Below are 11058 nucleotides of genomic sequence, written 5' to 3' on the forward strand. Positions count from 1 at the left end.
TTTTTTAAATTTTTTTTAGACATCCCTTACGACGTGAAAAATTTGTATGACTTTGTGATATTAGTTGAAGTGTGGATTAAACGTGTGATTAGTAGACTAGTGTTGATAGGTGTAAGAATGTGTGATTATTTCGATTAATGGATTTGAAAAGTGTTTTTGAAAATCTGATAATGATTTAGGTCTTTGTGTTACTAACTTATTTGTAGAAATGTACAAATAATGGTCTTTGATGATGGTATATTTATATGAGTACAATTTCAAGTAATGATATACTGTAAATTTGCTTCAATTGATTCATGTTAATGATTTCCTAACAATAATCGGGTCTTTTACAATGCAATTGATGGTCACATTAACATTGGTATTGACTTAAATCTCAAGTCCTAAAAAATACCATTCATTGATATTGTATTTTGAGCCTCAGAATCAACATAATGGCTAAAAAATACTTCTATGATTATTTATGTAACTATGCCACATTTGAATAATTTTTAGAATAATTTTTAAGAAATTTATCATTTGCTTAAACCACGCTTTAAATTTTAAATGTTTTTATCAAAATATATTTGTATTTATAAATTTAAAGAGAATATGTAAATCGTCACATTCGTTACTTCAGGGTCTGAATTCATGGTTTTTGCAATTTTCCTTTTCAACCTCAGTGATTTTTTTTTTTTTTTTTTTTTTTTTTGATATGTTATTTCTGAGATAATTTTTTTGTAAATTTCCTTTCATAAAAAGTATATTGATCATATTATTAAAATAAAAATAAATAGTAATTTAGATTGTACATGTGTTTTGTGAGTTGACTGTAAAAGATATTTTATGTTCATTCTATTCCCATGCTCTAACTTTTTCATTGAAATTTTACGTAATTCATTTACTAGCCATAAAAACATTGTAATTTCTTAATACATTCATTTGTACAAATCTACAATTGGCCAACACATTGACAACCATAATCTTTATATGTAACTTTCTTGTAAAACATAAAAATCACTTTGGCAGAGATATTCACAATTCATTCTAATAAGAAAGATGTACAATAAAAATGGCAATAAAGACTGTACAGTAAATTAATCCAGGTTACATACAATGTCTTAACATCATATCAAGCATTTTGAGTTTACAATGCAAGTTGGTATCAAATGCAAAATCTTAACATCAATTCTCTAATTAAAATCAGCCATATAAAACCTTCATAATCTCTAAATTTGTTTTTCAAAAACTTTGTTATCCAACATACACAACACAGATGCTCATTCCATTACATTTCATCCAGCACAATCAAACAGATCCTTTGATTTTTCATATTAAAACAGCGAAGATAATACTGAAAACATTAAGAAAGTCGAAAGTAGTGATTAAAAACAACAATAATCACATGGTCAACGTGCGCTGACTCTTGTCATTGGCCCAGTCTATACCCCCAAAACCTCCACAGCATTGCAAATAGTACAGTGTCAGTGTCTTTGTCTGCTTCTCATTCTTCTTCTTCTTCTTTCAAAGCTGAAGATTTCTGCAATGGTGGCAAGCAAATAAGATTTCCTGCAACTCTATCTTTCCCAAGCTTTGAAAAACATCGTGGCTCTTAAAATACAATTCTCACACTCGCTGTTCTTATTCTGCAAACTAGACTGGTGAATTCCCATCCATTGAAGACTGCTTCCGAAAGTGATTGGTGAGCATTGGTGGAATGCTCCAGAGGAGCATGTCAGGATTAAGGAATTGAAACTTTCAGACACATTTTTCTGCTTTTGAAGATTACTGAGAGATATTTCATCAGTTTTCGTTCAGTATCACACATGTATGCGCTTTTGATTTCTAACCCTCTTCCTGCCTTGAGGAAGAAATACTTATTCCGGTATGTACAATTACGGGGGCTAGAAGAACAGTGATGCACCGAAGAGGTGGAAATGGTGCGGGGTCACTAAGGCAAGGAGACTGAGGTTTTCGGTACTAGATCATTGTGATTATTGAATTCGAAGCTCTCGTCCTGAGAGGGTTGTGTGTCCCTAATCTGGGTATTTACACAAGCTGAGGTATCTAACAAGATTTTCAAACTATGGCCAATAGTGCATTTGCACAGCAAAGGGTTGCAGCATAGCATAATCTGGAAGCGTCTGGTTGTCGTGATTCCATTGCTACCACGCAAAAGTTCTGGTGGGACCACCGACAAGTGATGATGGCGATCGGTGCTGGATATGGGCACCAGTGATCCCCGACAGTGCGGCTCGTATTGACGTTGGATTACACATGGTGAAGGAACTGTGTCTAGTACCACATGAAAAGAGCAGCCGGGAGTGAAGCCGGAAGCCGAGGAATAAGCATGTGGATCGAATCCAGATCAAGCAGTACGTCGGGTTCATATTAATCCCAGTCCCACCAATTGGTCAAAATGGTTTGCTCCTCCATTCGAGAGGCAACGAAGGCTTGATCGGCACCGAGGTTGTGAATCTTCACTCGGGCACCAGCAACTGCCGCAGCGAGGCTCTGATCCGCGCAGGGATGTGGAAAGTTGGGACCTGCAAAGCTCTCGGGAGGGAATTGGGTGTGCTGGGCCCCCCACGGCGCCTTGTCGGTCTGCGCCATCCGAGTATACAAACTTCTCCAGCTAGTGGTGCTGTGGCTTGTGAGGGGGCTGTCTGCGTCTATGGTGTTGCTAGAATTGCAGTCCGGGCTCATGGTTCCTGTAACGCCAGCTTCCTTAGATGGTACGGGGTTCACGTCTATGGAGGGTGAGGCGCAATTTCTACACGAGATAATGTCGGATTTTTCCGATTGCGCCGGGGAGGCAGGGTGATGCATCGTCTCACTCAGGCACCGAATAGGCGTTGTTATTGGAGAATCTGGGTCGTCATTACGAATTCCCTTCAGGAGATTCACCTGCGAGACAGAGGAATTCAGAGATTAGATTCAGTGACATAGGTCACCAGCAAAAAACATGGTTGACACTGCTTGAGCCTTAACACAGAAGTTTGAGTTATGATGGGAGGGTTTAAAATGCTTATAACCTCAGCTTTGTAACCATTTCTGTCTCGGCTAACGGCTTCAAATTCTTCTTTAAGTCTGTTGTAGTCCTTTGCTAAAGCGCCGTAGTCGCGCTCGAGCTGTTTGATTTTCCACCTTGCGCGTCTGTTCTGGAACCACACAGCCACTTGACGAGGTTGCAAGCCAAGCTCCTTAGCCAACTGCAGTTTCCTCTCGGGCTCCAGCTTGTTTTCCAATTCGAAACTTCGCTCCAGCGATTGCACCTGATCAAATGACAACCTCCTCTTCTTCTCCGAACGGAGGGAGAATTCGTCGGCTCCTTCGTCATCATCGTCTGGCTCTTCGACACTCCGCCTATCAATTGTAGGATAAAAAGGTCGTTTCTGTCCACAAACTTTGGTCATATCCTTCGGGCTTCCCATTGACCGCGGCACTGAAAAATATACCACCAATTCATAAGGACTCCTGTTCAACTAATTTTTTACAGAAGGACGGATTGAAAGGCATCAATATCAGCTCCCAGGTCAGGACAACAAAGAGAATCGCGTGGGCCGTGTCAATTCATTCTTGTTATTCTGGAGTCCAGTTTGTTTCAGTATCATAGGTTCTCCCGGAGCATTACTTGGTCAAATATGTGTGCGCTGCAAGGTGATGAAGCAAGTACCGACACAATTCGTTGCTCAGTCATTTCCTTTTTAGACTGCACGTTCTCTCATTCACAAATGATAGCTTTTGCACGAATCCTTCGTAGGGATTAATTGTGGCTTGCCATGATTCTTTTCAAACAACCAACTCACCCCAACACCCACTCAAACTCTTCGATTTCCCGGACATGTCATGTAGCCTAAGGTGAGGACATGGATCCACAGACACAACCTGTGCCGAAGCGCATTCTGGAGACATCAACTACGAATCAACTCGTGCCAGAGGTGGTTCAACCTGTTCATTGACGACACCTGTGTGTCACTTTCTGCAGGAACTGTGCAGTACTCTGCGCCTCAGGGATAGAACGAACACGACCGACAGCGTGACTTCAAGGAGGAAAACATGAATCCAACAAACGGTAAGGTCAGACATTGGCACGACCTACCGACATGAATGTCAGAACCAAAGTCATGGTTGTCTGTTCTGCATAACAAGAAATGCTCGACCGCGTAGTCGCACAAGGAACTGTATCCAGAATCAGAGCAACCAAAATTACATCGATCGACACAATTATCAATGTACCATCAATGCTCTCAACATTCTACAACATCAAGATGTTACCTCTACGGAGGTCCTCTGCAAAACGATTTTTCTAATGGCTATGGTTCGTCAATCTCTGGTGTCTAAAACTCTGCTCTTCCTACTCGACTACGAGCATCATTCAAAGATGTGAATAGATTAGCAACCTGCATTGTGAAACCGACTCGCATTCCAACACCTCATACAACTCCAATTGCATGTGCCTATTATAGGGAAGAGACAGAGAAGCATATGAGACACACCTTGATTTGATGCTATGCGAGGAGAGCACGAGCCTTGAAGCATTGCAACCAGAGAGTTGGTGTTGCTGCCAATGTTTCGCATAAGCTTGAAGTTCTGCCCACTGTAAGAGCTCAGACTGGCGACTGCCATGTTTCTTTCGTTCTGCATTAAACTTCCAGACCCTCCAGGCATATCGGACACCGCAACCTTGCCCTTCTGACCCTTCTGACCCCTCTGCCTCCTCTACCCCTGTGTTATCCCATCAGAGTCTGTATCCCTCCTACGTACAAGGAGCTCGACAGAATCATTGTTCTGCCACCTCAACGACCCAAGCTTATACAACGGCTTGACGAGTTGACATGCTCTCAATCCTCCGACTGCCATTCCCCCAAAGGGACAAGTCTACTGAAAGATGTGTGCTAATTACCAAGTCAAAGTAGAATCTACTCAAATCGCTCAATTTCTTTACTACCTTTTAAACAGGGGATGAAAGAGAAATGGAGGCTTTTCATGGGTGGAGGTCCTCTGGTGACGATGAAGATGATGACAAGGAAGCCCGTCTTACTGAGCTGGTAGATGATTCTTCCACCAGCAACCAAGGATATGCGCTTCTCCTTGGAGCTGTCTCCAAGGGGCTGCGAAGTGAACGGTTCTGGGAGGTCAGATGTGATCATTTGAGCATATTGTCTTTTAGCAAAGCTGTTTCTCAGCTTTGTCCCCCTCTAATCCTGTTGGTGGGCTTAGTTACCGGTGATTGGGGACTGACTCTACCCGCCCCCCTCTGACACGGGAAAACCTTTCTCCCCCTCATGTTCATTCGGCGGCAAGTTTAGAAGGGATAACAGCGCTTTTTCCAAGGCTCGGATCAGAAGCCGAAGAACTGGTAGCGACTCGCAAGCCCCCTTCTGGAGCAGTGACATTGTCTCTCGCAAACTGTCGCCAGATTTCTGACCAAATTTTTCAGTAATCAAATCCCATTAGGTTATTCTTCCTGGGTGGCGTTGCAGAAACCATGTTTGCCGTGTGTTGCCAGATGAATTTCCCCGCAATAGATTTGAAGCTACCGGAAACAATCCAAATATGAGAAATCAACATTTCAAACAAATCTGCATACATCGATGATTCTGTCACAGATTTGCATCTGCAAAACTTGGTGAGTTTGAAGTATATTAAATTGAGGATTCCCAAAAATATCTTGCTTCAAAGTAAGGTGCCTTTTGAGTGGCCAGGTGTGTCTCCAGCTTGCTTCACTTGCGATGTGGAGGCTTCTAAGACCGGTCTTCGAATTTGAATCTTTGTTCACAAATCTCAAATCAACCCAACAATTTCTTCTTTTCCATTTATTTATTTATTTATTCTGTCTACCATAAAATGAATACATCCAAAATTAAACAACCACAGAATCTACATTTTCTGTTCAAGAATTATGCATGGGTATTATTTTACTTTAAATATCTATAAAAATTCGCACTTGCTAGAACAAATCAATGTACAAAACAAGATCGAAATAGTTGTCCACAAAGGTAAGTTTTTTTTTTTTTTAAGGTTATGACTGAATTACAAAACTAGCACAGAAATTTCAACAAGATACAGAGTCACATGCTTCATACTGGCACAAGTGTGCAGAACCTCTCAACGTTTTGAATCGAACAGCATGTCGTCACCATGTAGTGTTGCTGAAAATTTCCACATTAGCTCTCCCATTTTGACAAACCGAAACCACCCATTTAATACATATATGATGACGGTGGCTTGCCAGTCTGGAGCTTTCGGCCCTTCTCGTGCGACCAGTTTTCAACAACAATCTCCTTCACTGCCAGTCAATGTTCCACCAACATGTCCAAACAAAGTCAAATTTACGCAGAAGTTCAGAAACTTTTTTGCGTAGTTTCTAGTACATAGTGATCTTCGTTAAGAGGACTGAGCTGTGGAAGACCGACGCTGACACTTGTTATGCAAAGATTGGTCTGGAAGCTCACAACCAACACATTCCTCCTATGTATTGTATTAAAAGTATCCGTAGTTTGGTGTCTGAGGCATTGGCTCTATCTTCACCTAGCTTTCCAGTTGTGTCGCACAACAATAATGCGGTGCTTTGATTGTGAGCGAACACTTCGTCTCTTTTGCACTAGCTTCTAAGCACAGCATTCAAATCGCCATCGCCCAAACAACCTCACGTGAGGTCTGGTGTAGGCCAACGGTGAAGTACACGGACAGTGGGGCCAACGCGAGCTTTAGCGTGTTCGAGGGATGATTTGTGCAGATGCTAAAGATTTTGTCATCACTAGTCAACATGTGGATATTAGAAAGGCACTCAAAACAACTGGTTCAACGACAGTTGGGTAGGACTTACAACGAAGCACAGTGCGGTTGGGGCTATTAAACCAAGCGGTAGCTCTGCCAGCCCTGAAGAGGCGTTGAAACCAGGAAACCCGAGGTTACAGACAACAGCACCTTTTCTCAAGAGGCAATCACCACAGCCAGCTCCTAATCCGACACCTTCTCGGACATCGCCAGATTACCCGGAGCGATGCCCGAGAAGAGCTGTCCTCCTTGACGGAAGGGCTGAGCTCCATCAACGGCACTGCTTCGCAGTCAACGAATAGGTGCCCTTCCGAGCAACCACGGTGCTTGCAAAAACACATTCATAGACGACTGGGCTCATTCCGCACACATTGGACACCGTGAAGTGCTGCCAATTTTGGCCTAAACCTGGTTAAATTAAAACCCGGTTGATATTCGAGGTGAGAACTCGCGGCAGCTGCTGACACTGCATCGCCTACCAATTCAATGCATGGACGGAGAAATCAACCCGATGCCTGACAGAGATTCGTTTTAACCATAATTGGTGAGTGGGAGCCGTGGTCGCAGGCTGACGTTACCGTGCCGGCCGCAGCAACTAGAACACTCCAAGATGGACTTTCAGCGAGCAGCTTTGTATAATACTCCCACTCACACACACCCACACACACTCACACCCGCACACAACTATATGTTTATGTATATATATATATATATATATATATATAGTTATTTATATAACTATCCTGCGCGTCGCGGTCTGCGTGTTGGAAGACGAGACGGTGGATCGAAGGATCGATGGATCCATCGGAGGAGGACGAGGAGGAGCACGCGGCGGATCTTCCCCCCACCTGCGACCGACCTTTCCGAGATGCCGGAGAGTAAACTCTGGCAAACCAGAGCATGAAATTGTTGTTTTCACCGCCTCCTCGTCTCGCGATTCGTGATCCGCCTAGCCCCAGAAACCACGCGCCGTCTACATTTCCCCACACCTCGATTGTCCCACCCCCTCCTTCTCCTTCGTCCTCTTCTTCTTTCTAGCTCCTGCCATCCTTCCTTCCTTCCTGCCTGGGATCTGATCCACGCGCATTCATATTCCGTCGCGGCACACTGTGCCTCCGCGCTGGCGGTGGATACCTCCGAGGCTGCTGCTCCAGTGTTGTTGCAGTTGAGCAGGGCTCATGTTCCGGGATGCGAATTCATGTGCCCTCGGTGAATGGAATCATGTGGTAAGTTGGGCTACATCGTTGTCTGTTCATTGTTGAATCCCATACAGTCTGTCTTACATCGAACAAGTTGTTGTTGTTGTTGTTGTTGGAATGTAACTGGTTGTTTCTCATTTGCATGGACTGGTTGGTTCCTGTGCATTGTTCCATGCTATCTTTTTGCATGCTGTTTGTTCCTTTGTTTGTTTGTTCTTTCTTTCTCATTCACTTCTTCGTTTTTTTTATTGTGTTTCATTCATGGAGAATAGAGACTGTGTGCGTATTTTTGTAGGTTTTTCTTAAGAAACATTGTTGCTACTGTATAGTGTCCTCATGGAAGTGTTTTATGATGTGTATTGATCTATATCTGTGTCTGCATGTACCTGTGTGCAGATAGATAGATTTATAGACATGTATATACATAGAGAGAGTGATCTCGTTAAATTTAAATTTTTATTCATGGAATCATTCTGTTTATAGCATGCTGTCGTTTTACTCTTTCTTCTTTTTTGTTTATTTGATTTGTTTTTCAAGAGTTTGTCTCGAATTTTTTTTATTTTTTCACTTAGAACTTTAATACATCAACATGCTGAGTTGTTGTTAGTACTTTCAAGATCAGATAAACAAGATTAGTTTTAATCAATTTTGTGTATCACTCAGTGCAAAATAGTAATTACAATGATAATTATAAAAATAAAAAGGCTATTAAAACGGATTAAAAATCTGCCCAAAAATGATTATGTTACTTACCATACACAAACACATCATCAATGACGCTTGCAGTTATTGTGAGCATTTTTCAATTTATTAAAATGCATCAAGCTTTTGAGTTCCATCTTTAGCCATTTAATGGTCTATATAAATGATAATCATATAAGCATTAAAGATTAGTTTTTACTCATTTTAAAAAGGAGAATATTTTATTATTGAGCACATATTGTAGGAACTTGTACTTATTTTTGTAAAATAACCCTAATACATTTTATCTTTGCAAAGGCCTTGTATCACAATCAATATTTTTTAAAAAATAAAATAATTGTCTTTAAAATTGAGTTCACCTTCATTTCTTTTTTATCATGAAGACCAAAATTTTACATCGTATTGTGTCTCCTAAACAAGTGAAAAATTAAAAGAAATACAAATAAAGAAAAATAAAATTAATAAAATGTAACATTACATAATACACCATATTGTCTTCATTTTACCTTTTTGAAATTATCTTTCTTTGATTTGCAATATTTTTCCATTTCTCTAATGGAAAAATTTCAATTGGGACATTCTCATCAAATCTCATTCTGTCACGGCCATAATCATGTAAGCTAATAATTACATATAGAAATAGGTAGAAGTAAGTAAAAGTAGATAAAAGTAAGTTAATTCTATAATATTTAATATAGAAGCTTCCTAGAAACTTCCTAGACGTTGCTTTGACTTCATAGGTGTCTTTAATTGACTTTTTGGATTAGAAACGTGGTCAACAAGTTGGCCATGTGCCACACATGTTGTTAGCTTGAAGATCAAGCTAACTATGTGGCCCACACGTAGAAAAACTTGCCTTGTAAGTCAAGGCATGTGTCCTACAAAGTCAACACATATTGGAGGTCCTATATAACGTCGCCACGTAGCCCCTAGTTAGATAGTATATATAGAGACAAGAGTGAAGGCTTCTTCACTCTTGTCAACTCCTTTCTTGCTTCTAGTCCAGGTTCAAGAGTCTTTAGTTTCTTGTCTTGTGGCAATAACCATTCCAATTTCCTTTTAATATACCTACTTGTTTATATTTTGACTTATTATATCGAGGTAGCCTTTTTGTGTATATTTTCCCTCATCGAGTCTTTGTCCTTGACAGATTGAGAAGAGTACACTTACAATATCAGAGCTTTGTTTTTCTTGAGTGAGAGTGGATTACCCCTTTCTCTTGACAAGACATAAGCGTATTAGAAGTTTGCGGATTACCCACTTCTAAACTGATATTGTTCTTAGTATCTTCTTTGTTATCAAGTCTTTCTTTTCTTTTGTCTTGAGCAGTATCAAACAAATTTTTCTTAGTGTCATTATGGCAGAGCTTGTTGAAATGAAGAGTGCAATGGCACAAATGCAAGAGCAAATGAGGGAGTTAATGCTTGCGATGCATCAACTCAATTCACCAACACATGAAAGAACAAGAATAGCAGAAAGTGGGGATATAGAGATGATCGGAGCTGCTTCAACATCTACAACAAATCACGTTCCTTCTCCAATTGTACAACACCCTGTAAGCACTAGAGAACCAAGAATTGCCTTACCCGAGAAATTTGATGGTACGAGATCTAAGTTTCGAGGGTTCATCAATCAAGTACAATTGGCAATTGAACTTCAACCGCAAAGCTATCCAACTCCGGGATCACAAGTCAAGTTTATTGGCACTCTACTTTCTGGTTCTGCATTATCATGGTTTTCGTCTTTTCTTGAACAACGAAATCCAATATTGGACAATTTAGAAGCTTTTTTGGCGGAGTTTCGATCTATGTATGGTGAACACGATGCAACTCGTGTTGCAACAAATAAGATCCGAATTCTGCGACAAAAAAATCGCTCAGTAACAGTGTATGCTTCACAATTTCGACAACTTACAATTGACATCAAGTGGGATGATGCTACACTCATTAATCAATTTCTTTATGGATTGCAATACGAAGTAAAGAAATTGATGTTCAACTTACCTGATCCTCAAACTTTGAGTCAAGCAATCGATTTTGCGGTAAAATGTGATAATCGACTTTTCGAATTTCGATCTGAGAATCATTCACGGGAACCTCAACATTATTACTCAATGGCAACATCAACATCTTTGCCAAACGTACATTCGGAAGTAGAAGACATGCAAATTGATGCGGTACGTTTTAAACCCCTAACTGAGCAAGAAAAGATTTGTCGTCGTCAAGAAGGATTATGTTTATATTGCAGAGAACCTAAGCACACTGCTCAACATTGTCCAAAGAAACAACGTAACTATAAAATGAGGGGTACGATGGTCAAAGAAGACAACATGTCGGAAAACGGATTCGTCCAGCTACAATAGGGACCGTGCAACTGGAACCTTGTATAATTCCTA

The 11058-nt window shown here is 40.7% G+C and overlaps 1 protein-coding gene and 1 long non-coding RNA gene across 3 annotated transcripts; one reads left to right on the forward strand and one right to left on the reverse strand.

Annotated features, from left to right (window-relative positions):
* Nucleotides 1-1688: 1688 nt before the first annotated feature.
* LOC112290551 (uncharacterized) lies at nt 1689-4755 on the reverse strand. 2 transcript variants are annotated; one of them, XM_090254847.1, is made up of 4 exons: nt 4479-4755; nt 4082-4161; nt 3015-3424; nt 1689-2886 (listed from the first exon to the last, which is right to left on the reverse strand). In XM_090254847.1, the coding sequence occupies exons 3-4, from the start codon at nt 3411-3413 to the stop codon at nt 2371-2373; spliced, it is 915 nt and encodes a 304-aa protein (XP_090110973.1). In that variant the 5' UTR covers nt 3414-3424; nt 4082-4161; nt 4479-4755; the 3' UTR covers nt 1689-2370. The 2 variants fall into 2 exon arrangements, with proteins under 2 accessions (XP_090110973.1, XP_024392695.1); XM_024536927.3 differs by lacking the exon at nt 4082-4161 and having other exon boundaries at nt 1721-2886.
* Nucleotides 4756-5975: 1220 nt separating this feature from the next.
* On the forward strand, nt 5976-8432 carry LOC141046062 (uncharacterized). The gene is made up of 2 exons (XR_012218746.2): nt 5976-7988; nt 8257-8432. It is a non-coding gene; the product is annotated as an uncharacterized LOC141046062 (long non-coding RNA).
* The last annotated feature ends 2626 nt before the right edge of the window (nt 8433-11058 follow it).

Source organism: Physcomitrium patens, chromosome 1 (genome assembly GCF_059467195.1).
Source record: "Physcomitrium patens ecotype Gransden chromosome 1, ASM5946719v1, whole genome shotgun sequence".
Classification (NCBI taxonomy): Eukaryota; Viridiplantae; Streptophyta; class Bryopsida; order Funariales; family Funariaceae; genus Physcomitrium; species Physcomitrium patens.

Coding starts and splice junctions, on each gene's coding strand:
- LOC112290551 (XM_024536927.3), bottom strand. CDS start 4,650: ATGCCTGGAGGGTCTGGAAGTTTAATGCAGAACGAAAGAAACATGGCA. Junction 3,425..4,478: donor TCGCATAGCATCAAATCAAG/GTGTGTCTCATA, acceptor TATATTTTTCAG/TGCCGCGGTCAATGGGAAGC. Junction 2,887..3,014: donor GAAATGGTTACAAAGCTGAG/GTTATAAGCATT, acceptor TCTGTCTCGCAG/GTGAATCTCCTGAAGGGAAT.